Source organism: Trichoderma asperellum, chromosome 4 (assembly GCF_020647865.1).
Source record: "Trichoderma asperellum chromosome 4, complete sequence".
In the NCBI taxonomy this organism is placed as follows: Eukaryota; Fungi; Ascomycota; class Sordariomycetes; order Hypocreales; family Hypocreaceae; genus Trichoderma; species Trichoderma asperellum.
Window position 1 is genome coordinate 2,068,488 of NC_089418.1, and position 25,997 is coordinate 2,094,484.

Consider the following 25,997-nt stretch of genomic DNA (forward strand, 5'->3'; position numbering starts at 1 on the left):
AAGGAATCGAGGAAGACGACGCATGAAAATTCCTTGTACCGAGCCAAGAGCCTCATGGTGATTTTCGACTTCCACTCGCTGTGTTTCCCGAAAGAAAGAAATAGTTTGTGACCAACCGGAATTTATCCAAGCGGCTTCGACGATCCAACACTTGTTGCGCCGACCACGGCTGGTGGGCGAAGAAAGCCCCAGTCAGCAGCTCGTTTGCTCTCCCCAACGCCTTGACCAACATCACCGATTCTCCGTTTCCCATTCTGTAATCGAGCGCTCGGATCGCAATCACCACCATGCCGGGCATCCTGCCTATGAAAGTCATCAAGGTGGGCAGTAGTGCCCAGAGCCGAATCGCCCAGGCCTGTGACCGCTGCAGGAGTAAAAAGATTCGCTGCGATGGCGTTCGTCCCACATGTTCACAATGTTCTTCGGTTGGCTTCGAGTGCCGCACCAGCGACAAGCTGAGCCGGCGTGCGTTCCCCCGTGGATATACAGAGTCTCTGGAGGAGCGGGTTCGTGTGCTAGAGGGCGAAGTCCGCGAGCTCAAGGATCTGCTGGATGAGAAGGATGAGAAAATCGATATGCTCTCTGCGATGCACGGAAATATTAATGGCGGTCCGCGACGGAAGCCTTCAGTCACATCCATGGCCACGCCGGTGTCGCCGGATGGCCCGAAAGATTCACCCACCATGAAGGAAGACACCTTCAGAGTACAAGCTACACAACTGCTTCTGGGTGTCGAGAACTCTGATTCCTACTTTATGGGCTCCTCGAGTGGGCGCGCCTTTATCGGTATGTCATATTTGTGCTGCCTATGCGTGTTCCTAAGCAAATACGCATGCAATGCATCTACAGTGCCATTTTTACCAGCCCTTTCCAAATTTCATTTGTGAACTAACGTCTTTTCACATAGCCTCCCTCAAAAGGAAGATGCAAGACAGTGGCAAACCATGCAGTGATTTCACTCCTGATGCCTTTTTGCATATTCAAGGCAGCACTCCTCTGGTTGCCAAGATGTCAGAACAGTCATCAAAAATACCTCCTCGCCTCTTCTCGGATAGATGCGTCAACGTCTTCTTCCAAGAATGGGCTCCTCTCTTCCCTGTTCTTCATAAGCCTACCTTTCTCCGCATCTACGAGGAGTTTGTCAATGACCCGGAAAGAGTCAAGGGCAACTATAAGCTTGCACAGCTCTACCTAGTCTTTTCTCTTGCAGGTCTCTCATCCGAGTCTCCAGACCTCCAGCAAATTGCTGCTTGCGAATATCAATGGACAAAGGCACTTGATGCTCTCATTCTAGAAAACACTATGAGCACATTACAGTGCCTCGTGTTGGCTCTCCTCTACTGCACTGTCCGCGCCGACTATCGTCGCCTTCAGCACTACAAGTGCGTTGCTGTGGGTTTGTCTCATAGACTTGGTCTACACCAGAGCCAAAAGCGATTTTCCTTTGGTGCCTTGACTCTTGAGACCAGAAAGAAGGTCTTCTGGACGTTGTACGCCCTGGATACCATGACAGCCGCCATCACTGGTCTCCCCAAGATGCTGAAGGAAGAGGATGTCCAGGCGGAATATCCGTCCGACACTGATGACGAATACGTAACAGAGAAGGGCTTCCAGCCTACACTGCCAGGAGAATATACACGCATCTCCAGCGCCCTTGCGCTCTTCCGGGCAACACGCATTCTCGCTCGTATCCTTGATAAAAACTACCCTGCGGCGGCCAACTACGACCTCTCGCTGCAGCAGATGGGCGCCTTTGAGGCCGAACTAGATGCCTGGTATGACGAGTTGCCGGCTCACCTGAGACTCAATTTCGCTCAGGGTAAGCCGTCAACAGATGTCACCGGCAGCCGATCGCCTTTGTTGGTAAGTGCAAACGCCATGATGGTTACTGTTGGCACAAAATGACTCACAAGCTATACTGCAGGCACTCACGTACTACTATATCCGCACACTAATCTATCGACCAGCCGTTGGCTCAAGCCTTGGGCCCAAGGCTGCTCCAGCACTCATGTCCATTAGCGAATCCAGCAAACACATTATCCAGATTGCAGAGCTTCTCGAAGAGCGTAACTTGTCATTCTCCTTCTGCATGAATAAATGCGACCTTTTGGCCTTGTGCGCTCTCACTCTTCTTTACCAGACCATTGATCTGAAACGCGACAGCAAGCTGTTGCGCGAGGATGAGCGACTGGTGAACGATGTCCTCAAGACCCTTCGCAAGAACCAGTCACCTGGTTTCGTGGATCTGGAACGAGCCGCCAATGTGCTCATCACCGTCAGTGATCCTTCGGGTCCGATACCGACAAACAAGCATGCTCGCAAGGCATCAACGGCAGCCAGCTCCCGGCGCGCATCGCCCCCGACAAGCTACCCCAAGCAGAATTCACCATCTCTAGGCTCTCAATACCAGGGCTCGGTAAGCGAGGCCGATCTGACACGCCATCAGGACAAGCGCTGGATGGGTAGCATGTCAAGTGTTCAGGGCTCCAACGTAGATGGCCGGCCGCAGCCCACTTCTCGCCAATCATTTGACGGGCACCGACAGGATCGCCAGCCCTCAATATCGCGGACATCTAGGCTTTCTCCGAATGCTCAGGCAAGGCAGAATCTAGATTATCTTTCGCTCAACGACACTCCATTCACGACCAAGCACGCTGGCTCCCCTCCTACCAACATGCAGGGACAGCCCATGGGATTGCCGAACGGCGGCCAGGACTACATGAACAACGCACAGCCCGTGGGCAAGTCCAACAACAACTTGTCGGGCGCTGACTGGGAGGCATTGGTCGGATCCATGGACAGCGGAATGAACAATGTGTACGATGTGATTTACGGAGGCGCCAGCATCGAAGCTGCAATGACAGTGAATTCCACTGGCAGCGAATGGTCACCGGATGCGTGGGACCTGAGCAACTTCAATATTGATGAATTTGGAAACAACCCTGCGCCGCCGCAGAGCGTGCTCAGCATGAGCGACGAGAGCCTCAGCTCGGGAGAGGAAGTGTCACCTTCGGAGCTGGGGCTGGGTCTCGGGAGCATAGACTACGGGAAGCAGCTGCAAGGGGTAAACTACCACGGCGATGGATATGCAACAAATGGGCTTCACGGTCTGTCGCTGTGAATTATGACGTGTTTTCAAGGCGCTGTGGTGTGATGGCGATATGAGATGCCTGTTTGATCTGAAATTGCGGCCTATCGATGTTACGGTTTCGATTTATTTTTGGGACGGCGCACACATGCTGGAGCGATTTGTGAGGGCTTTTTTTTTTTTCTTTTCTTTTCTCTTTTGACTTTTTTCGACTATGACTTGGAAGACACAAAAGCGGCTCCAAGGGGGGCTGCCACAGGGGATATGTATGAGGGATTACATGTTTATTGGACGGATGGGTGCAGTGGAGGGTTTATTTTATTTATTTTTATTACATGAAATTTGCTCCATACCTTGTAGTTTTTTCTGGATATCATAGTCAAAAGAGTAGTATGACGATTTTATAAAAATTTTCGCTTGCTCTAGAATCCATGCAAAGTGCATCAAGCTACCGCATCTTATCGTGCGCTGAATCGCCTTGCCGCACTATGCAGCACTAGGCTGCGGCATATCAAACGGGTTACCCACCGAGCGATACCGTAGCCTTGCCATTTATATGGGCTCCAGCTCCCTGGACAAGGGAAGACGCGCATTCTAGCCTGGATTGGGATTGAGACGACGGAGCTGGGCATCAGCCGCGATCAAAAATCTCTGATGCTGGGCCGGGCACGTTGCGCAAGGGCTGTTGTTGAGAGGACCCTTTTCGGGCCCTGGGGCGGAGCCCATGGATGGCGGCACGGTGACTCGTAGCGGGCTCTATCCGCTGTAGAGAGGGGCGAAAAACATCCATGCATTGCGTGTGCGCTGCCTGCGAGGGCGATTTTAGCTGGTTTGGATTCTGTAACGTAGCAGTGGCCGATATTCGAGGTGAGGCGATGCGAGGCGAAACGATGCTGGCAGGGAGTCATTGATAACGGCAATGGAGCCATTAAAGTAGCAGTTGGTGGACAGTGTTGATTTGATGCTATCAGGCGATGTTGTTATTGCTTGCTGTACCTAATATTATGGGTTATGGCATCATAAGGTTGATGCCGGTGCTATTGATAGCAGCGGCGAATCATCAGCGTGGGTACCTTCTAGCTCTGCACGTCCCGCCGGACAAGGTGCTTATCACGACTAACAAGCTAGCGGTAGGTGAGTTGTATAAGGAAAACCCTGATATGACAACAGGAGCAGAGAAAAGAAGAAGAAGAAGAAAAAAAATCTCAAGTGGCGACATGCAAGGCACCGGGCCATGCTTCAGGGGGGTGCTTGCGAAAGAGGGTCATGCAAAGGACGAAACAGGGCTGGTGATTTGGTTGATTGCGGTGTGGCCTCATGGGCGTGGCGTTTATGCGAGATTTGGGGCCTTGTCTTGTCCGAGTTTAACAGGATGGAGCATTTCGTGGTTTGCGATAAGATACGTAGATACATATGTGTGCAAGTACCTAGTATGGTGTGTTGGCTGAGGAAGAGAGAGAAAAAAAATTGAGATACAAAAGCAAGGGAAAGAGTCATCGTTTTTCTGCTTCCTTCTTTTCTTTTCTTTTCTCTTGTTTGTACACGGTTCAAAAGAGTTCCATACCTTGTATCGACCGACACACCGAGGCAAGTTTTCGGACTGCGGAGTTTCAGCCAGCACTTATATCCGCCCAGCCAACGTGACGGAAGTCACAAGCAGCCTTTATTACTAACACCGCCTCGTCCTGGTAACTTGGCCAATAGCTTTCTTTCTTTCTTTTTACCCGTCTCTGCGACGATTGGTAGAGAAGCAAGAATCAGAGCGAGGAATTAGACGATAAAAAGAAGAAGAAGAAAAGAAGAAGGCATAGAATCATTTTTTGAGAAACAATGAGTGCAGCGGAAAAGCAGCCCTTAATGAGTCCTTTCCACCGCGGCATCACCGTTCCAAAGGGTACGTATAGGCAGTTCCATGTTCCATAGAACGTTCTATTTTCCATCTCACATCTCACACCCAGCATTTTCATTTTCATTTTCATTTTCATTTTCATTTTCACTTTTTGTTCTTTTAGACTAATCTCATCTCACAAACACACAGCCGCAACATGGGCCTCGGCCATCACATCCCGCCGTGACGCCTCCCGGCGAATCCCGCAAACCATTGCCCACCGCGGATTCAAGGCCTCGTTCCCGGAGAACAGCATGGCGGCCTTCCGCGCGGCCGTCGAGGTGGGCGCCCATGCGCTGGAGACGGACGTGCATCTCTCCAAGGATGGCGTTGTCGTGCTGTCACATGTAAGTCATCCAATCTAATTCAGCAAAACTGCCGACGACACTACTACTACTTCATTTCTATCATATATATACATGTAGCATATATACCTATATATATATAAATGAGACGAGTAGCCGAGTCAAAGAAAAAACGGAATCAGCGGAAAACGAAAGGATGAGAGAGCACAGAAAACTAACATCATCATCCTAGGACCCCTCGTTAAAGAGATGCTTCGGCGTTGATCTCCTCATCAAAGACTGCACCTGGTCATACCTGTCCAGCCTGCGGACGACCAAGCAGCCGCATGAGCCGCTGCCGAGACTGGTGGACCTGTTGGAGTATCTCGTCTCGGGACCAGAGACGGAAAAGATTTGGGTCCTGTTGGATATCAAGGTGAGAAACATCTCTCTCTCTCACACACACAAAAAGGACAGGGAATAAGAGCATCCGCTAACACATGTATCTCGATTAAGATCGACGACAAGCCTGAGCATCTCCTTCATGCCATCGCCTGCGCTCTCACAGAAGTCTCCTCCGCCACGCCATGGGACGAACGCATCATTCTCGGATGCTGGAACGTAAGTGCTTCACTCATCCTATCCACCTTCTCGCCTATGATGTATATAATAACCAAATCATACCCGCCTCACAGGCCACATTCATGAAAGCCGCCCTCTCATTCCTCCCCGGCTACCCCCTCGCCCACATCTCCAACTCGCTCTTCTACTCCCGCCACTTCTTCCCCATCCCCAACCTCGCCTTCAACATGTTCCAGGGCCTCCTCGTCGGCCCCTTTGGCAGGTGGTTCCTCCGCGACGCAAAGCGAGCCAACCGTCCCGTCTTTGCCTGGACCGTCAACGCCGAGAAGTGGATGGAGTGGTGCATCCGCAAGAATGTAAACGCCGCCGCCAATCGCGCTCTCCTCCCTCCTTCTCCTTCTACGTCTTCTCTCTCCTCCCTATCAGACGACAAATCACCAGCACCGCCACTGACCGTCTTCATCGACGGCGTCATCACCGACAACCCCCAACTCTTCCTGCAAGTCTGCTCCCGCGTCGAAGACGACCTCGACGGCATCGCATCCGCATCCGCATCCACCGCCGTCTCCCGAAAGCGCAGCCAGAATCTCGGCATCTCCATGCTCAGCAACCTCAAGACCCAGCTCGGCACTACCTGCGGCGTGCTGTTCGCCAACGTCGTCGTCACGAGCTTCTTCTGGTATAGGCGGTTTCAGGGCAGGATGGATAAGTTTGATGTGAGCTTTTTTAGGAATTTTCAGGGATAAATGGGCGGCGTGTTTGTTTTTTTTTTTTTCCTTCACTCAATTTTTTTACTTGCTATCATCTCTTCTCTTGTTTAAGCGGATAGGACTGGTTTGGGTTTGGGTCTAGGCGTAAATGTACCGTTTCGTCGCTTTTCTCTTTTTATTGTTCTACAACCTTAATGACTAGCTAGACAGACTATCAAGACTCATATATGTGTACATAGATACCGCACAGAATAACGAAACATCATACACTTGACAAACTTCTTTAAAGATTATTGGGATATCATCTGCATTACTCTCGTCTATATACCTTACGGCCGCTCTTTGTTTCATCACTGAAAAGCTAGTTCATTCTTTTCTCATGTATGCATGTGCATAGCACTCCTTGGTGAGTCCATAGTTTTGCTAAAAGTAATCATTCCATACCGTCCAACTCCAAATATGCCGTCTTTCATTTTTTTTCCCCCGCCAACCTCGTCTCCTTTGGTTTCAGTCAACATCTAATTGAGAAGAAAGAGAAGATAGAGTAAGTAAAAAATAGACTAAAATAAAAGAATAAGGGGAAGAGCAGAGCAAAGAAGAACCTGCCGAATCTCTTTACGCAAAAATGCTCCTCAAATCTCAACATCAATCTCCAAATCCAGTGCACCAATCACGTCATCATCCATGATAGGCTTATGAATCGTCGGCAAACCCTTCGTTTCCGAGTAGTGCTTCTCTTGCAGCTTCGCTAGGTGTGGCAGGGCCTGCGACGCTGAAGGACTCTGAGTTCCGTTGGTGCCTGCACCCACACCGTCCTTGGGAGTATCCGGCTTCTCACCAACTTTTTCATTAACGTCGTGGACAAACTTGGCTTTTGTTCGAAGTCGTCGGGAGTAATCTTCCTGGATCACCTCTCCTCGCTTAAGAGCCATTTCGATTTCTCGAGCCTTGGCCTTTTCCTTCAGCTGGGCTTTCCTGACTGCTTCTTGGTTGAGCCGTCGGTTCTCCCGGTTACGTTCCGCTAGCCTATCTTGCTCTGATGAAGCCTTGGTGGCCTCTGGATTCTTTGGTGCCCCCAGGCTTGTTTTGAAGGCGAGGCGCTCTCTGCCAAGCTTATCCAGTTCCTCTTGCAGCTCTTCCACTCTTTGGTCGTCGCCGTCTTGGATTGCCTCCTCAAGAAGATTGGCAACCCGCTGGCGTTCCGATGGGTCAAATCGCTTTCGGAATTCATTGCGCTTCGCTACCCTAGCCTTGATCTCCTCATTTGTCCACTTGTGGTTGATCAACGCATTGATGTCATCAATTTTGTCCATGAGGAAAGCTTTGGTGGGCAGTGTAACGCCGTCATTGTGACAAGTGACTTTGTATCGATTCAGTTCGCTCTGCCAAGTTAAAACCTGTCAGCATCTCCATCTGCGGACCAAGGGGTAGGTTGCTAAAAAAAAAAAAAAAAAAAAAAAGATATATTACCTCTGTAATTGAACCGCCGGAGGCTGCAATGAACGGAAACTCCTTAACAGCCTTGCCATGAGCAGCCTTGACATATTGGTCTGTTACAAATGAGCCCTGGGGGCCGTTTAGAGCGTATGGTCTGCTGGTCGTAAATCCTAACCTTACCGTTAGTATATGGGATAAGTCACGGTTTCCGGTAATTGTAGCGATGCATACCCTTGATCAAAGCCATTCGATACTGCTCGACACCTGTTTCAGGGTGCGCACCAAGAGCGATACGGATATAGCATCCAGTAATGGCCGCCTCAAAGCCAGGAGTAGAGCAAACCTGCGCAAACTCATTTCGGCCAAGACGAACTCTGTCGAAATCGCGAAGCTCTGGTGGCGGCAGCTCTCGGGAAGCAGCCTTCTCAGGCGAACGATGGGTCTGCCCAAACTCATCCTCATCACTCTCCTCCGGCTCTCTTGACTCACGACCACGCGGCGATAAGCCGTCTCTCCGTCTCTCCCGATCCTCTTGTCGTCTCTGTTTTTCCGCGCGCGCCCTGCGGAAGGAATCAATCGCTGATTCGCTGCCCTTGCCCGTTCTCGCCCTCGCGGCCTTGCGCGTGCCGTCCTCGAGTTCGGCCGTATCAGCGCTGCGCTTCTTCTTGACTTGTTTGCGCTCCTCAATCTCGACGTTGTTGACCATTTGCCGTAGAAGGCGGTTTTGTCGCTGACGTTCTATTTCAGAGACTCGATCCGCAATGATCTGCTCTCGCTCCACTTCTCGCATGGCCATAATCTCAGCCTTTTCGGCCTCGCTGATGAACATGCCGTCAACGGGGTACTTGTCGTCGCCACCAGCAGCCGCGATAGCAGCAGAGCGGCCCGCGCCGCGACTAGGCTCTGCATCCGAGTCGGATTCATCCATCGAAGCTGATTCGAGAGAATTATGTGAAGGCGCATCAGATCTAGAGAGGCGGGAAACGAAAAGGAGTTATACGTTAGTAACTGTATCGTGACGGGTAGAAAGAGGCGTGCTGCCATTGTGAAGAGGAACAAAAAGGCCTTGAACCTATTGTTCCCCCCCATTTGGCTCCCAGCAGCTCGGCAGCACAATAAGATATGGAACTATTCACTTACGCCTCGCCTTCATCTTCCGACTCGTCCTGTCTTGACCGCCGCTTTGATTTCGTCTCTGGTGATTTGGGTGTCTCGTCTTCTGAGGCTGGTGGCGGCGACGCCGAAGCCTCTCTGCTGGCGATCACGGATCCCTCATCATCCGAATCACCGCCCGCAAGGGCCAGGAGTTCGTCGTCGATGTCAGCCATGATGGAGACCTAGTGTAGATGCAATCCTCGATGGCCGAGATATGCTGTTCAGGGGGTTGCTTCGCAGAGCGGTGGCGAGAAAAAGCCCAACGATGTCGCAAGTGTTGGGAGGGGGGGAACAAAAGAGCAAACGCGACAGCAGCTTTCGTCTCGGGCCGGTAGTTAGATGCTGCACGGCGGTGTCAGGAGGAAGACGAAAGGAAATCAGAGGAGAGAATCTGCTTGTCAGTTCAATTGCCGTGTATCGCAACTGACGGGCCAGCGAAGAAGAGGGATTAAGCACAGCGAATGGGCGACAACTGGAGAGCAAAGGAGGGAAGAAAGACTCGAGCGCCTGAGCCGCCAGCACTAAAGCTGCTCGCTATTGCACTTCCGCCCGGCAATTAACGCGACGCCCTGTAGGCAAGTCTCCGGCGCTGGTGGCGGAAAAGCATTTGTCCGCGACAACGACCGTCTAGCCAATCGGCAGCGCTGCCGCATGCAGGTCCTATGGCCATTCGGCGTCATGCTTGCATGGGCCGAGTTCTAAAAGTCGCTATGCCGTGATACGGGAACCGGCCTGGGCGATGCGATTGATGAGTCCGGACTGGCAATCTCGCTATATTCTGTCATTCTAGTTGCCCCCAACTCAAATGGCGCCAACAAGATGTCTCGCCAGGCAGGCTGGTGCCATCGGTAGACACCTTCTGCCTGCAGCTCGCCCTCTGTCTACCAGCGCCGTCCTCCGCGCTCCAACCACCACATCATCAACCTCTGAGACTTCAAGCTCAGGCTCTTCCAAGAAGCTCAAGCCTCTCACTCAAGAGCAGCGTGAATTTCTCTCCTCTGCTGTAAGTACTCCTTCTCTCTCTCTAGCGCCATGCAATATATACTCTGCACAATCGTGGGCAACTCAGCTAACCAACTTTCAGCTTCGTGTCAATCAAGCCGGTGAACTCGCCGCAACGCTCATCTACTCCGCCCAAACCCCCATCGTCGTCCGCAAGCACCCTCACCTCCGTCCTCTCATGGCTCACATGTACGACCAAGAAGCCGTCCATTTTTCAACCTTCAACAGCCTCATCCACAAGCACCGCGTCCGGCCTACGGCCCTCTACCCGCTGTGGTCCGTCCTGGCTAGCGGCCTTGGCTGGTCAACCGCCATCATGGGCCGCGAGGCAGCCATGGCTTGCACCGAGGCCGTCGAGACCGAAATAGGGAACCATTACAATGAACAGATCCGCTCCATCTTGGAGATGATCTCTGGCTGGGAGGCGCAAGGATACGATGTCGGTGGCGAGATCAAGCAGCTGGTGGACACTCTCCGCAGAATACGAGACGAAGAGCTCGAACACCTGGACCACGCAGTAGAAAATGATGCCAGAAAAGCAGAGCCTCACTGGTTACTTACAAACGTCATCAGAGCCGGCTGCCGTGGGGCGATATGGGTGAGCGAAAAGGTTTAAGTAAAGCCTGGGGACTTTGAGAAACAATCTGAATACATTTAGCCTAGTGTGGAGTGGGACGCATGTGAAGTGTATATATATACGTCCGTGTAGCGCTATATATGTGTGAGTTCATTACAAGTAAACTATACGAAATCAATTCAAGCAGGTCGCCATGCTTTGTTGAATATCTGAAGAAAAAGAGAAAGGGCGACGCTAGGGCTGAATGGTTTCCGGTCCTCGACTTATACGCTAACCGCCTTCACCGTTGTATGCAATAATTTCTCTATCCCATCATAAATGTATCAAAAAACACCTACTCCTTGCATGACTCCTCGCGCCGGCCCAGAAAGCAAAAATGACAAAGAGAAGTAAAGATTGGTTAATTGCTGTGATTCATGGTTAGTCTTGGGTTGCTCAAATATGGGTCAAGACATGACACTTACTAAATGGCAATCGGCGCCACTCCATCCACCTGGTAGCCCCAGTTCCCGTTGTGCTCTTCTGTAAGTAGCCAGTCATAGGGGAACTCGACCACGTTTCCTTGTATCAAGTTCAAAAGTTGTTCGGCCTCGCCACGAGTAGGCATCTCCTCAATCAGGAGTCCACGCCGACTACCCTTCGTAGTGGCTCGGCGTCGGCGCTTGACTGTTCCGCCAGTGGCCGTCGCCGTCGCCGGGGCCAGAGGAGGAGCAGCATTAGTGTCCTTGGATGACGGCTTGTCTACCGTTGAGAAAGTTGGCCTACGGTCTCGGCTCTTGCTTCGCGAAACTGGTTTCGAAGAAGAAGTGTCCATTGCGGGGAACGGCACGTCCCCTTGAGCATAAACGGGCGAAGGTGGTTCTAACGAGCTTTGGTTTTCCATTGTCGTTCCATCAACAGGCGGGGAGCGAAGAGCTGGATCCTCTCCACTGCTGCCACGAGAAGCTGGTTTTCCGTTTGTTTCATCACCTTCCGGCTCGGGCAGCTGGATCTTAGGTTGATCTTCAGGTTTTGTAGTTGCTTCGTCACGACGAGGTTCAGTCTCATCACTGGTAGATTTTGGTTCCATGCTGGCGCGGAATTTCTGACCGTAATCCATATATTCACGGTATTCAGCCCAGGTACCAACTTTGGAATCAGGCATGCAGCGGAATACTCTGCGGTAGAGCACCGTGTTATTGCGCGCAGCCCGATTCCAAATTTCATCCACAAAATTAGGATCCAATGGATCTCGCATACAGTCTTTGTCAATGGAAGCAGCTTGAATATCTGCTGCCATCGGGTGGAAAGCTCCGTTAGATTGACGGCCCGTTTTAGAATCAGCGTGGATGGCAGGGCCACCAATGTTAGTATCATCAAGCACTGGCAGCGGTATAGCTGGTGCGCCCGTAGCCAGACCTGATAAATCATTCTTACCCACCTCATCCCTGCTAATAGGGGAGGGGGGTGCGGGAGGAGTGCCAGGCTTATCGCTAGGCTCTTGGTGTGCATTCTGCTGACGGCGCGAAGAGGGAGGGGATAAGGGGGGGTGAACCATCTCTGCAGCTCGTTTCCCATCGTGCAAGAGAACCTCTCGGCCTTCAACGACAACCGAATCTCGGCCTTCGTCGGCGCCTTGCTGTTCTGCCGTCTTCCAGTGATCCGGCCCGTACCCCGATAAATCTAGCTGATGCACTTTATCTGTAACACGAGGGTCGGGTGTCTCAGCTTCTTTTCCTTTCAATGAAGAACCTTCAAAATCTTGGGTGGCCCCTGCTGCCGCAAGGTCTAGGTCATGGTTGAAGCTGGGCAAACGAAGGGGGTTTATGGGCGCTCGTGGACTGTTGGCCACGCTAGACCTGGTGCTAGACGCATCGTCGTCAGGTGTCGCACCTTCTTCGTATATAGCGTCCATGTCTTGCTCGAAGAGGGCTTCATTCATTTCTTCTTCTCGCTCTTGTTCCAATATTTCGTCCACATCAAGGCCAAGATGCTCTCGCATTAACCTCATTCGAAGAGTGTGGGCAAATCGGCCAACTTGATATGGCTTGCCCGCCATGGTAGACGATATCATATCAGTGTCACGAACGATGGCGGCCACTTCAGAGTCTCTAGAGCCAACCAATGACCGTTCGTTGATGTTCGCAGAACCTATCAGTGCAATTCGATCGTCAACGACAATGGTCTTGGCGTGGATATAAAGCTGCTCAGTAACAAGGACGTCATTGCCCATGACTCCCCACTGTCGAAGAGAGAAAAAGCTGATATAATCCTCGGGCTCAATACCCGCGGCACGTAGGCGCCCAAAAATCGAGTGCTCCCCGCGGCAGATACTACGATATTGGCACATGACAATCAGTCTAACGCTGGTGCCTTCCTGCTCATCAACGGTGTTTTGAAATCCCGGCATGAGAGGTATAACGATGACGGCCCGCCAGTCTTCATCATTTTGATGAGCGCGAATGATGCGTTCAACTAGAGCATCTCCTATGCGGTTGACGATCTTGGTTCCGTAAGCCTCGGTGCTTGTAATGAAGAACTGGTTCTCAATGTAGACAAAATGCTCTGACTCCTCAATCAAATGAATGTAGGCATTCTGGATGCTATGCTCGGTTTCGTCTATTCCCAACGACCAATTGGATGCAGACCGGAGCATCTGCACTTCGCAAGTGCCCGTCAATCCAAGGGCTGCGAGATCCTCAAATTTCGCATCAGGGGGCGGTAACAGGAATGGCAGGGGCCTAGTTGGCTTGCGGCCTCGCCGAAGATAGTTCCATCGCTGAACAAAATGGCGAGTCAAATCTCGAGCGGGCTGTCCAACAACTTGCATTGAAACATCGTGCCAGGGCATTCTAGGAATCTTGCCCCGGTCGTACATTTCTTCGTACGGTTCGTTGAGATTGAAAAAGTCTTGAACTCTCGGGTTTGAGTAGTCCTTTCCTGGAAACAACTGTACATGCTCAGAATCCTTAGGCATCTCGGATGGCTCAAATCCAGTCGGCTTGTCGTCGACAATCGGATGCTGTGGGCTATCCCAACGACCGAAGCAGAGGTCTATGCCACCAAGAAACGCCACATCATGATCAACAATGCAGATTTTCTCGTGGTGCGCGAAGAAAAATTGGTTCTTCTTGAATTGATTCGGAGACCGCTGGACAAAGATGTTGGGATGAAGGTTAAGAAGTGAGAATTTGGTGTACTCAGAATCAATGGGAATCGCAGCTTCCACATTTCGATAAATAATCACAAATACTTTCACGCCTTCTTTTGCCTTCTTCTGGAGCAATCGATCCAACCGCCATTTCTGGCTAATGCAGGCAGGGCGCCGCATATAAAGCTCAGGGCTCAGCCACCAATCGTGAATGTAGATGACGTCTCGCGCCATGTTGATCGCTCTTGATACATTCCACATGTAGTCGCGACCATCGACCAGCCATTGTGCAAATACGCCAGACCGAACGGGGGCGAAGCTATCAAACCTCTTCTTCTCATACCAGGGTGTCTGCTTCAGCATTTCGTTGATGGAATCTTCAAATTGCCGCATCACCGACTGATAACGCGAGAACAATCGGATTTTACGGTCCGACGTGCGTACCGTAAGCGTGTGGTGTTTCTCCATAGACTGTTCATGCTCTATGTTCAAATCGATCTCAGACTTCTTTTTCTTGGAGCCAATTTTTTTCAGCGCCTTCCTCTTAGAAGCAATGCTGAATTTGGTATCGACAAGATAAACATCGAAGATGTTCATGTTCTCGGGTGACTCGACGCACACAATGTAGCTCTGCCTTACGAGAAACCATTTCCGGCTATGTCGAGCAATAACTTTGGCTGGTTGAAGGACGCGGCGGAAATCGAGGCCTTTGGACATCTGAAGGTGGAGGAAGCCTTCTTTACCATGGTAACTTCCTTCAGCAGCTAGACGAACTCCCAAAGCTGACAGCTCGAGAAACCGGCAGAGGCGATTGCTGTCAGCCCTGAACATGAGCCATCGAATCATTTCGGAGAGGTACTTCTCGAGAATGCGCCGCTGTTTTTCCACGTACCGCTGTCTACGAGTCTCCTTATCAACGCCAGCGCCTTCCGCCGTAGACAATTCGCCAGCGTCGGTGAACCCAGTAGATCTTCGTCTCATGCCTGCGAGGAAATTACCGCGAGACTTCTTTCTTGAGTGTTGATGCGGCCCCTCGCCATGGTCCTCAGCCGCCGTCATCTCAGCCGCCGTCTCCTCACCGCGGCCACTAGCCTGATCATCTTCGTCGCTTTCATCTCCTTTGTCGCGAGCACCACGAAGATACGGGAACGCTGAGTAGGGGAACTTGGGCTGTTTAAGCCGAGCACCAAGATCCAGACGTCCAAGCATGTATTTATCGTTATTCAGAGCAAACTTGTACCGAAAGTGCAGGTTATAGATATCCCTGATGGTTCGGACGACTAGCCATTGCATCCGACTTGGACCGCTACCATACTCCAATTCAATTGTGAATATCCAGTGGCGCTCCTTGTCATCATCTGGCATGGGAGAGCTGTCCTTGATTTTAAGCTTCAGTTGCTCTAGCAGAACTGGTATTCTTTTGTTCCCGTGTTCGTCTCGCTGAATCATACTAGCGAGCATCAGAACAGCAGGGGCACCCGCTCTCAGCTCAGCCATGAGTTCTGCAGATTTGTAGTAATCAAAACGATCGTCTTTCTTTTGCCGAAGGAGCTTAAGCGTGCTTTTGACTCGCTTCCATTTATTGACGCCGTAGCTGGAGGCCCTTTCTGCTCTTTCTGAGTTGAAGAAGTGCTTCCTAGGGGTCAATGCATCTCCGTCAGACAAGCCGCCTCCGCCAAAGACAGTAATGCGGCGCAAATGACCTGTACGTCTTCCAACAGCAGTGGAGTTTTCCATGTCTTCCATATCTTCTTCATCTGGAGGACTCATGGCAGTGTTCATCCAGGAGTATCCTCTGCGAAAGGGTTTACGTCTGGGAATATCACGAATGTCGCCATCGGATGCAGCATGGTCATGTTGCGTCGTATCAGGCATGCTTGCTCGGCGTCTGAGCAGGCGATCATATGTACTTAGTGCATCCAGATCGGCTGGGAATCGGCTCGGGTTTGGAAAGTTAGACACCGAGCCTTTCTTAAAGCGCCGACTCTTTCTTTTGTTTTTCTTGATAGCGTCGGGGATTGCAGCTTCATCTGCAGTCTCAACATCGGCATCGGCATCAGATTGCTCTTCGTGGACTGCTTCCGGAACTCGGGTGGTAACTCTAGACACAGTGGGAGAGTTGGGAAATGATCGTGTGCCGAATTCAGATGGAAAAGTTGGCCCGTTTAGTGATTTCGGAGTCTGTGAGCCTGTATTGGCTGCAAAAGCTTTGATCTTGGACATGAATCTCGTTCGAGAGCGTGGTGTATCTGGCTCTTCCAATGGGATCGATCCCGGGGGATGAAGGGGAGACTCGTGGTAATCAGGTTGGACAAACTGGATGCTACGCCCTCCATCCAGTTGCAAAGGTTCCGGAATGCTTTTGGCGGGTGCAGGCTGCTGTTCCTGCGCCAGTGGTTCTTGAGCCTCGGGCTGCGGCTTCAGCTCTCCCACAGCCAATGGCGCGGGATCAGGATGGCTCAGTCCATTATTCCAGTAATCTTTGGCTTCTTTTGGGGCTTCCGTTAGGGATTCTTTTGAGGCTTCTTCTTCGCCCACTTGTGGTTGTGATGTATTGGGGATCGGGGCAAGCAGGCCATCGTTCGACTTGGGTGGCTGGAACTGAGACTGCGCTTCGGCGTTTGCTGGGGAGGCATGATTGGGGGTTCTCGTCATTGGCGAGACGGACTCGTCTAAGCGTTCATTCGTCATGATGAATTTGCCAATACTTTACAGTTCGACGTCGGGAAGCAAAGGGCAAATATCGAGCGTGGTTCGAGGTTTGCACGCGACTGCCGCAGTGACCGAGGCGAAAAAGGGAGGGACCGCCAAAGGCGCTGTCCTTCACATTGAAGAGAGTCGACAAGATGAATGAGTTTTAAGGCATGTGGGTGCAGGATTGGATGTTGTAGAGCAACAAATAATCGGCAGTCCCTCAAGCAACAGCGATTCATGCACGTGGCAAAGAGAATGGTCTAACTTTCGCGCAAGCTTTGCAGAAAGTGGTGACAATGACCGAATGACCAAGCTCCTAGTTGGTTAAGGTTGGTGGCAGGGGAGCCAAAAGGGTGTTATCGATTATGGTGCTTTAGCATTCTTCAGCGCCACGGCGTCTCCATACAGAAGTACGCCGATAGCCCGCGAGTGGGTACAGGTGCCCGCCGCCCCTTAAACTCACCTTCGCTGTTATCTGTGTAATTATTAGGAGATGAGTGTAAGTGGGACTGCAGATTATAATAGAAACTCTGTATTGCAACAAACATGCTTAGGAGGCATCTATAACTCCTTTCACCTCTATACATTTTAATTTTTCCCAATTTATTCCTATAGTACCTATACATATTACATCTCCTACATTAAAACCTTGCCACCTAAGTACAAATTCAAAACGTCTCCATGTACTTCTATCTACGCTCGATAAGGTAGGCACTTATTAATGCCTATTTTCTAAATTGCATTGCGGTTACGCATATTTTTCTTAGTGCTTGACTATATGTAGACAACATCTTCGCCTAAATTATATTATTATTTAATATGGCTTTGTATACCAGGTGCCTAATTACCTCTACAAGTAGTACACATAAGTACACATCACCTCATCAATAGTGAAGGAGTCTGTACTCGTCAGCTTGCCTAGGTACCTACATTCTATACTACTCAGCGAACGAGACTGTGAGGAAGATATATACTGATATATGTTGTTCCAAGTTGCAGATCTAATTGAGCAAGGACGCAGAATCACATTTGGGCGATTTCTTGCACCATCCCTTCCTAGCATATATGTTGCAGTAATACCGGATCAAGAACTCCAACCGTTAGATGCAAATCTTCCCAACTCGTAGGCAGTAAGAATCAGTATCGACATGCTCCCAAGATTCAACCGCATCACGACTGAAATCAAGATCTCATGTACCTCGCCATGTAAGTGAAACTAGCCCGATTGCCTTGTCCCTGATACATGACTGCGCCTGCCTCTCCATGTTGATAACTCCAGACAACTACTAGGTATGCGTTTCAACTGGGGCATTCTCAACCAGCTCAGCTAGCATTCACGTAATCACGAAGAGATTGATTCCAATGGAGCTGTCTCCTCTAAATCGGATGTCGTTAGCGCGACTGATAGCAGGTGATGCCAGCTATTCGATGGCTGGAAAGCGTTCAAAAATGTCTGGGCATCAACCATATATGAAAGAAGAAGATGTTCCAATTCATAGCTTTTCGAGGCGAAGGCTCAAGCCAGTATAGGGCATGCAGTAGGGCCATTCTCTACATGTTCCAGATTCTCCATATCGTTGCCCAGCGCCAACGTAAGATGTTCGGTGAAATCCTCAGACTGATGCTCTCTCAAGTCGATGTGGCAAGGTGTGTTGAATTGCACAGGCCATGTATGTCAAGGTATTTAGTATATTTAGGAAGTTGAACGGAATGACAACAGATTGACATACCATAACAGTACCACATAGCCCTCCACCTGCGCCACCAGACTCGTCAAGGCTCGTAGACTAGACTGCCTAATTAAGGTAGTTTTCCAATAAGAGCCGTAGATGTGGCAGATGTATCTGAGGTCGAAGTTGGTGATATATCACAAGCCCCGTAACTGCGTGAACTTCTTGAAGGGTTCCCCGGAAACTTAAAAGAGTGAAGGGGCAATCGCAATAAACCTGGCACTCGAGGAGCCTCGACTTGCCGGCCATTGATCCAGCCATGCCTGGGATCATGCCATCTGGTAGCATTGTCTTTCAGCTGGATTAAATCTCCATTATCCTCATTTCCAAGCCCAAGTTGGTAATTTTTGACCAATGCTCCAAGTCACTAGGAGATTAAGCACCTGGCTACAATAGCAGAAGTCCGGTGGGCTGTCAGCAGTGGAGCACAGACAACAAGTTCAGCAAAGGCCTCGCAAAGTAGTGTTGTGTTTACACATATCGGATACTTGTTTTTTTCCCACAACTACGGCAATATATGGCGGAAGCTAATGTTAAGGCATATATGTTGAATAATTGTTTTTGGGCGAATGGGTATATGCTCAAATGCCAGTGTGCATAATTGTAATTTTATTCGATGGAAGGTCTTTAGCTCAACAACAGCTTACCATTGTATGCAAATAGCAGCACAAGAAGCCCAGTCGCACAATCTTTGTCGTGCCCTTTCTTCTCGTACATCAGACGAATCTCTGCAGGTAACGAGGTCTAGCAGCCACTATTTGATGAGCGGCAATCCATGTCAAGCCCTCGAATACCGGAGGTAATTGTTCTGGCTCTCTCTGACATCCTAAATAGCTTGAGACATAAAAGGCAACAATTTCGAGAGCGGTAGTTGTGATTATGAAAATACCAAGATGTTGAAATATCTTCTTAGCGCCTCCTTGACAGCCGAAATGCATTTTCTTCACCTACGCAGTACATCTAAAACTCTTGGCGGTGGGATTCTTCGGCTTCTTCTCTTTATGCTTTTGATTCGTCATCAATTATATGCTTCCCGAGTTAGTCTCCATTCTAGAGTTTATGAGTGTTTACATTTCAAGGCGAGCATAAAGACAAGGGCTGATATAAGGAGTTGATATCGGCGAATATATTGTTTAGGTTAGCTCAATACTTACTTTCCTATGAGCTATTATACTAACTTTTATGAGGATTTGGGCCTCTCAGTGAAGGTTTTCCTCAACTATATGCCTCATTCACGAGCTAGAGTTTGATTATCCAGGTTTTAGGTAGCAGCATTAATGGGACCAAAAACTCTACCACCTACGCTTTTAACGCGTGAGCAGGCCCGGAATCATGTATAGAGAGATCTTAACGGTGTGCATCTAAATGCCAACTGCAGAAGAAGAAAGAAAATGGAGAAGAAAGAAAAAAAGAAAAGGTGTTCAAGACGCCTTCTGCCCCGGAAGAGGCTTAATCTCAGCCTCCACATCAAGCAGACTACGCAATACCAATCCATCCTATAAAGCATGGTGTGAGAAGTATGAATTAACCGCCCTATTTTATCAACGTGCTTCACGACTCATAAAACAAGGCTGAATACCACTTTTTATTACTCCCAGACAAGAGTATCTCATAGCATATAATTGATCGCCAGATTCAGGGTAAGGCGCATTGCTGGAGCGAATGATGGACATGCCTCACCCTACCCAGCCAATGATATGCAGTATCTAGCTAGGTATCACACTCTGCAGGACATGTAGTCAGCCACGCGACGAGCTGCAGCTTGCGCATCCGCTGCCTGCGCATGCTTGCTGGCAAAAGAAGCCACTCATTGGCCAGCCACGAGATACTACTCGGTCCAATGGCAATCCGATGCACTCGAAGCTACATGTCATTTATACCAGGTACTTGAATACTAGAGGTAGCTTTACCTACTGCTACAGGTAGTAATACTAGGTAGGTACCTATGAGGTAAGGCAATCGGGATCGCATCGTGATCGTGCCGCAGTCATATTAATAGCAGTGGTAGGTACATGTAACTACTGTAGGCCTTGGTACTATTACAATACATTTGACGGAGCCGAAAATGCTCAAAATAAGAGTACGAATACGCACCAAGCCCACATCAAACCCACAAGATCAGAGGCTAAGGAAGGATCCCGCGTATTCAGCTTGTGGGGTCTATAAGCAGGTACCCCTTCGCATGATTTGGCTGTCCAGATACATTTTCGACTCGCCTACCCCTGAGACTACCTAGTGCCCTGGTCGCTCCAGCAGCCAATAGCTTTACATCACAGATTCCCAAAAGTGCCCCCAGCTCTGGCTTCTTCAGCGTGGCGCGACACGGGCTCGTAATTTTCTGCTTCTTTACTTCCAACTCCCCTCCACCGCTCCTCGGATCTGGAAGAGTAACCCGTTCCGAAGCGCGAGGCATCCGTGGGCTCGAATATTAAGCGAGCGTCCCTCGATCCGCGGGCTCGCCAGCGCAATTCTTCCCTTTGTAACGCGCGACCAGTTCTCGACACAAGGGCTACTTTGTAGCTCGACAGATCCATTGTCACCATGGCGACCCGATATTCACTGAGGCAGACTCCCAAGTAAGTGTCCAACAAACAAGATGTGCCAAGCAAAGTTATGAGGTGTCCAGTGGCCAGTATTCAATAACCAGTACCTGGGTATACAACCTTGGATATCTCAATGTGCCCGCTTTGCTATTCTTCATGATGCATGTGCTAACCCCCCGCCTAGGAAAAAGGAGCTCTTCGACGGCTTGGTCGAAACTCCAAAGCGATCTTCGCGCACCCGCCAAGCCTCACAGGCTCCTGATGCGTCAGACGCCGAGGATTCTGCATCTATCGCCGAAACTGCAAGCCCTCGCAAGATTTCACGCCGCCGCACCGCCAAGTTTATCGAGAATTTGGACGAGGAGGAAGATCTCAAGCCCGCCGTCAATGGCACCGCCAATGGCTACAGCAATGGCCACACTAACGGACATGCCAACGGACACGCCAACGGCCACACCAATGGCAAGGCCAATGGGTATTCAAATGGACATACAAACAGACACGCCAATGGCCATTCTGACAAGGACACCAATGGAGCATCCGCCGAGGAGAAGGCGATAGACGGCTGGAAACCAGGCCAGGACCCCAAGGTCGACTACTCAGGCGAGTTCGAATTTGGCGGCTCAGTAGGCACTCTATGCATGATGATCTTCTTCCCAATGCTCATGTGGTACATGTGGATTGGTACTACGTATTATGGCGGCAAGTTCCCAACCCGCGCTCCCGGTGAAAGCTGGGCTGATTTTGGCCTTCATCTGGCCAACATCGTCTACACGCGCGCGTTCCCTCACACCAAGGCATGGGTATGGTACTGGAGCTACCTCATCTTTGAGGGTGCATGCTACTGCCTTCTTCCTGGTGTCTGGGGCAAGGGCAAGCCCCTCCCACATGAGGGCGGCAAGCAGCTCGACTACTTCTGCAACGCCTTTGTTAGCTTGTACACGACCCTCGCCGTCTTTGCCGCCCTGCACTTCTCTGGTATTTGGCCCATCTACACGGCCCTCGATGAGTTCGGCCCTCTCCTGTCGGTTGCCATCTTCAGCGGCTTCATTGTGAGCTTCATCGCTTACTTCTCTGCTCTGTGGAGAGGCAAGCATCACCGCATGACTGGCTATCCTATCTATGACTTCTTCATGGGTGCTGAACTTAACCCTCGCATGTTTGGCATCCTTGATTTCAAGATGTTCTTTGAGGTTCGCATGCCCTGGTACTTCCTGCTGATTCTTAGTCTCGGCGCGGCTGCTCGTCAATACGAGCAATATGGCTATGTTTCTGGTGAGGTCATGTTCCTTGTCATGGCGCACTACCTGTATGCCAACGCTTGCGCCAAGGGCGAGGAGCTCATCATAACTACCTGGTAAGAATAGGATTCTTTCATCTATTTTCTTAATCTATATGAGAGACTGTTAGGTTAATAGAAAAACCAGGGACATGTACTATGAGAAGTGGGGTTTCATGCTCATCTTCTGGAACCTTGCTGGTGTCCCTCTGTCATACTGCCATTGCACCCTTTACCTGGCTAACCACGATCCCGCCACCTACCGCTGGGACCGCTTCGCTCTGGTTGCCATGTACGGCGCTTACCTCTTCTGGTACTGGGTATGGGACAGCTGCAACAGCCAGAAGAACCGCTTCCGCGCCATGGAGAAGGGAAACCTCATCCCCCGCAAGACTTTCCCCCAGGTGCCATGGCAGACCCTCAAGAACCCCAAGACTATCAAGACTCCTCAGGGAACCATCCTTGTCGATGGCTGGTATGGCCTTGCTCGCAAGATTCACTATACCTCTGACCTTTGGTTCTCTATTTCATGGGGTCTGATCACAGGCTTTGAGTAAGTGACTATTTTTTTTCCAGCCGGCAAGGCATCAAGCAACCAATCACAACGCCTTTACTGACCTTTCATTTCTTTTTAACAGGAGCCCCTTCCCCTGGTTCTACCCTGTCTTTTTCGCCTGTATGATTGCCCACCGCGCGCATAGAGACATCACTCGCTGCCGCGCCAAGTATGGCGAGGCCTGGCTCGAATACGAGCGCCAGGTCCCTTATCTCTTCATTCCCGTAGGTTTTTTTTTCAAGTCCTATCATCCAAAAAAGACAAAGATATTCAACAACATTTCTCTAACCTATTAATAGTACGTCATCTAAGAAGCATTTTGTTGTTCATGTACCGAGTTTCTATTCTCTCTCGCACATATTATCCCCCTCTTCTCGCTCTAGAGAGGAGCTTTCTGAATTTTAATTTCAGCGTGCATGCGACCAAATTACACAGCGGGCATAAAAAAAGGCTAAGGTAAACTTGCTTTCTTATCAATAAAAGGAGGAAGGAAGGAAAGAAGGAAGGAAGGAAGGAAGGAAGGAAGGAAGAAAAGATTGGGAAAATGATTGAGATGGGATTTTCATAAAATGATGTAAAAACGGCAAGATATATGAGAATCAGGATATGCCCATGGCTTTAATGTTTGTATTATGTAGTTTTAAAATGGATAAACATATCCGATAATAGTCTAGCAGTTTTAATTAATGGCATATCATATCAATACACATACATGGCTACTTGTGCCATCTTTATGATACAATTTCGCTAGAGCACATTTCGTACATTGTGAAGAAGTTGCCACAGAGGAAGCTCAACGTCCACCTATGATTATACAAATACAAAAGCTGCTTTCGGCTAGAAACCCTAAGAAGCTGTTCAACTGTGAAAGTGTAAAGAAAAAAAACAATGACAGATAAAATTGACCATCCGCTTACACTAGATCCTTCACCTTCACCGTCTATGAAGAGAAATTCGCATCAAGAGCAAACACACCCTGTCACTAGTGTACATATGTAAACTTCCTACTAATTTGATCCATTACACGACCCTCACTGTGAGTCAAGCCGAGATTCACCAATCTCAACACACAAGCTTCATCCGGCACCGTCCGGGCTATAACATTGCAATACAGCCCAGAAACCCATATTTCATATCAAAAGTAGCGACTTTGAAAAAGACAGAGTTGGCAAGCTTTTCCAAGAGGCCACAGGCGCGCGAGTTGCTTATGCGCAGACAGCATCTTGGCTAGCCTTTGAGTTCATCAGAAGAGCGACGATAAGACCGTATAGACCTGGGTGGTGCATCAGCAATGTTGTCCTTGTTTAATTAGTCAGTAGGAATGTACATACCCAAGACTTCAGCGAAAATAAGAATCAGAATCATTCCGACGAAAAGACGAGGTTGTTGAGCAGTTCCTCGGACACCGGCATCGCCAACAATACCAATGGCAAATCCGGCAGCAAGACCAGCGAGACCGACAGAGAGACCAGCACCGAATTGGATGAAACCAGTGTAGAGAGGAAGGTCTTGTCGCAGACCATCGGAGATAAGAACAGACACGACCAGGCCGTAGATACCAATGATACCAGCCATAATGACGGGAACAATGTCTAGTTGTAGAAGTCAGCAATATGTTGCTGCACGTCAACGGTAAAGTGCAACTGACTCTTGACGATCAGATCTGGGCGGAGGACACCCATTGCGGCGATACCAACACCAGACTTGGCGGTACCGTATGAGGCGCCCAGGCAGGTGAAGACGATGGCACAGGTGCAACCCATGGCGCCGAAGAAGGGCTGTGTTACGGGTTAGCATTCTATCCAGTATATCGAACAGGCCATGCTGATTATTTCGATGTCCCTCCGGGAGTTTCTCGGTGACGTCGTTGGGTATAGCAGGACGGGGTATTATTGTTACTGACCGCGTAGACAGGGCTATATAGGAAACAAGTTAGCTTTAAAATCTCGAGATCGCACAACGAGGCAAGGGAAGAGGCAAGTGCAGGCGGTTGCGATGATGCCGAGAGCTTCCAACGATGCAATCCGAAGCTCCACGGCGTTGCTAGGGGGAGGATTCAAACGCGCTGACGCAACGTACCAAAGTTCGGTGGCCATTGCGACGATGGGGGATGAGCGAAGAAGTGGTTAATCAAGAGGTTCGAAAAGAAAAGTCGCAGTTGGTACTCGTGAGAAGCTTCCGAAGGCGGGCAGAGGCGCGAGGGGCGACGGTGTCGATGGTTCGGTCTGCAGGCGCTTAATAGCTGGGTGGTTGAGATGGGTGAGGGTGCCAGTTCCGACGCCGACGCCTGGTTGGTAAGGTTTTGCTACAGGCTGGCCGCTTCGACATTACATAATTCGGGGCGGATAATTACCTCACCCGGAGGGAGGCACAGCCATTCGCCCTTTCTCTCGGCCGGTATGCCACTTAGTAGTACTTGTCCCAATGAGGTAATTGAGTGCAGGCGCGGCTGGGCTGGAAGATGAACTCGCGAGCCATCAGGCGGTCATTATCTCTGCCGAAAAGATAGGATACAGTCTCTTATTGGCCATTGATGAAAGCTATGTACGATGTTACGTCGAGTTACTTTTTTTTTTTTTTTTTTTTTTAACCTCTTCAGCGGCAGTCCTACAGGCGTGTATTACAATTAGGTATGTAGCAAAAAAGGGCTCCTACTAGGTAGGTTTGTAGGACTCTTGATGAGCTTCAGTGCCGCTCCAACCTCCGAAATGACTTGCCCTTTGTATGCGCCTTTTGGTTATACCATCGCCATGTCGCTCTCAATATACCGGACTCGATGGCTCTATGCCCACGAATGGTAAGGCCTTAAAACGGCGTTGCTGGGCGATAACGCGACCAAATTCGGAGTGCAGATTACGGCTCCGTCCTGTCCGTGGCTCTTATATAAGTGGTACATCCCGGCATTGAATTGCTCGGTGCAACTAAGCTTAACCGCGTTGAGGATATCAGCTCGTACGCCTTGATACGCAGCCTCACATGCGAAAATGCTCAGCTTCAGCTCTTATAATAACGTCCATACTCCGTACAGTACTAGCCGTGATAGGGAGGACAAAGATGTCGGCTATCCTGTCGCTCCTCTTTTCCCGTTTCAACTTATTATGAAGTCAATGCAAACAAGTCGTCTCCAAGTGACTTGAAACGCCAGGGACGTGTCTTCTTGTCCAATCAGATCGCCTCTTTGTCTTACGTAGTGCTACTACCCATCGCATCTCACGGCTCAAAGGACAAAGAACGCAAAAGGCGGCAAACAATCGTTGTCGCTTTCAGTGAGGCTGAGCCCCTACAGTTGCGTCACAGTGTCTATGACGATGGCCCAGAGCTCGAGCCACAGCGCGCTCCTCT

General features: G+C 50.0%; 7 protein-coding genes across 7 annotated transcripts; 4 read left to right on the forward strand and 3 right to left on the reverse strand.

The window, feature by feature from the left end:
• Nucleotides 1-287: 287 nt before the first annotated feature.
• On the forward strand, nt 288-3,121 carry TrAFT101_007101 (uncharacterized protein; the record flags this gene model as incomplete). Its single annotated transcript, XM_024900688.1, has 3 exons — nt 288-786; nt 908-1,863; nt 1,925-3,121. 3 exons carry the CDS (start codon nt 288-290, stop codon nt 3,119-3,121), a joined length of 2,652 nt encoding a protein of 883 aa, XP_024758751.1.
• A 598-nt stretch (nt 3,122-3,719) lies between these two features.
• On the forward strand, nt 3,720-6,827 carry TrAFT101_007102 (uncharacterized protein). The gene is made up of 6 exons (XM_024902689.2): nt 3,720-4,153; nt 4,223-4,982; nt 5,127-5,323; nt 5,514-5,696; nt 5,777-5,881; nt 5,956-6,827. Exons 2-6 carry the CDS (start codon nt 4,919-4,921, stop codon nt 6,586-6,588), a joined length of 1,182 nt encoding a protein of 393 aa, XP_024758755.1. The 5' UTR covers nt 3,720-4,153; nt 4,223-4,918; the 3' UTR covers nt 6,589-6,827.
• On the reverse strand, nt 6,798-9,672 carry TrAFT101_007103 (uncharacterized protein). Its single transcript, XM_024900709.2, has 4 exons — nt 9,130-9,672; nt 8,221-8,957; nt 8,023-8,159; nt 6,798-7,934 (listed from the first exon to the last, which is right to left on the reverse strand). Exons 1-4 carry the CDS (start codon nt 9,315-9,317, stop codon nt 7,185-7,187), a joined length of 1,812 nt encoding a protein of 603 aa, XP_024758756.1. The 5' UTR covers nt 9,318-9,672; the 3' UTR covers nt 6,798-7,184.
• A 190-nt stretch (nt 9,673-9,862) lies between these two features.
• On the forward strand, nt 9,863-10,762 carry TrAFT101_007104 (uncharacterized protein; the record flags this gene model as incomplete). Its single annotated transcript, XM_024900601.2, has 2 exons — nt 9,863-10,147; nt 10,229-10,762. Exons 1-2 carry the CDS (start codon nt 9,950-9,952, stop codon nt 10,760-10,762), a joined length of 732 nt encoding a protein of 243 aa, XP_024758757.1. The 5' UTR covers nt 9,863-9,949.
• Nucleotides 10,763-10,804: 42 nt separating this feature from the next.
• On the reverse strand, nt 10,805-16,853 carry TrAFT101_007105 (uncharacterized protein). The gene is made up of 2 exons (XM_024903453.2): nt 11,188-16,853; nt 10,805-11,130 (listed from the first exon to the last, which is right to left on the reverse strand). The coding sequence occupies exons 1-2, from the start codon at nt 16,542-16,544 to the stop codon at nt 11,124-11,126; spliced, it is 5,364 nt and encodes a 1,787-aa protein (XP_024758758.2). The 5' UTR covers nt 16,545-16,853; the 3' UTR covers nt 10,805-11,123.
• Nucleotides 16,854-20,594: 3,741 nt separating this feature from the next.
• TrAFT101_007106 (uncharacterized protein) lies at nt 20,595-23,351 on the forward strand. Its single transcript, XM_024908566.2, has 5 exons — nt 20,595-20,853; nt 21,005-22,177; nt 22,248-22,652; nt 22,738-22,879; nt 22,955-23,351. The coding sequence occupies exons 1-5, from the start codon at nt 20,819-20,821 to the stop codon at nt 22,964-22,966; spliced, it is 1,767 nt and encodes a 588-aa protein (XP_024758759.1). The 5' UTR covers nt 20,595-20,818; the 3' UTR covers nt 22,967-23,351.
• Nucleotides 23,352-23,379: 28 nt separating this feature from the next.
• Nucleotides 23,380-24,921, reverse strand: VMA3 (H(+)-transporting V0 sector ATPase subunit c). The gene is made up of 5 exons (XM_066127962.1): nt 24,735-24,921; nt 24,559-24,571; nt 24,304-24,433; nt 23,987-24,247; nt 23,380-23,928 (listed from the first exon to the last, which is right to left on the reverse strand). The coding sequence occupies exons 1-5, from the start codon at nt 24,749-24,751 to the stop codon at nt 23,861-23,863; spliced, it is 489 nt and encodes a 162-aa protein (XP_065984076.1). The 5' UTR covers nt 24,752-24,921; the 3' UTR covers nt 23,380-23,860.
• Between the last annotated feature and the right edge of the window lie 1,076 nt (nt 24,922-25,997).

Bases quoted from the DNA above. Each gene is read 5' to 3' on its own strand.
- TrAFT101_007102 (XM_024902689.2), top strand. From the start codon at position 4,919: ATGAGTGCAGCGGAAAAGCAGCCCTTAATGAGTCCTTTCCACCGCGGC. The intron at 5,697-5,776 runs GTGAGAAACATC...ATCTCGATTAAG, and splicing joins GGGTCCTGTTGGATATCAAG to ATCGACGACAAGCCTGAGCA. The intron at 5,882-5,955 runs GTAAGTGCTTCA...CCCGCCTCACAG, and splicing joins TCATTCTCGGATGCTGGAAC to GCCACATTCATGAAAGCCGC.
- VMA3 (XM_066127962.1), bottom strand. The intron at 24,248-24,303 runs GTCAGTTGCACT...TTCTACAACTAG, and splicing joins CCCAGATCTGATCGTCAAGA to ACATTGTTCCCGTCATTATG. The intron at 23,929-23,986 runs GTATGTACATTC...TGCACCACCCAG, and splicing joins TATTTTCGCTGAAGTCTTGG to GTCTATACGGTCTTATCGTC.
- TrAFT101_007103 (XM_024900709.2), bottom strand. From the start codon at position 9,317: ATGGCTGACATCGACGACGAACTCCTGGCCCTTGCGGGCGGTGATTCG. The intron at 8,958-9,129 runs GTAAGTGAATAG...CCGCCTCTCTAG, and splicing joins TCGGAAGATGAAGGCGAGGC to ATCTGATGCGCCTTCACATA. The intron at 7,935-8,022 runs GTAATATATCTT...TTAACTTGGCAG, and splicing joins CCGGCGGTTCAATTACAGAG to AGCGAACTGAATCGATACAA.
- TrAFT101_007106 (XM_024908566.2), top strand. From the start codon at position 20,819: ATGGCGACCCGATATTCACTGAGGCAGACTCCCAA. The intron at 22,178-22,247 runs GTAAGAATAGGA...TAGAAAAACCAG, and splicing joins GAGCTCATCATAACTACCTG to GGACATGTACTATGAGAAGT. The intron at 22,653-22,737 runs GTAAGTGACTAT...TCTTTTTAACAG, and splicing joins GGTCTGATCACAGGCTTTGA to GAGCCCCTTCCCCTGGTTCT.
- TrAFT101_007105 (XM_024903453.2), bottom strand. From the start codon at position 16,544: ATGACGAATGAACGCTTAGACGAGTCCGTCTCGCCAATGACGAGAACC.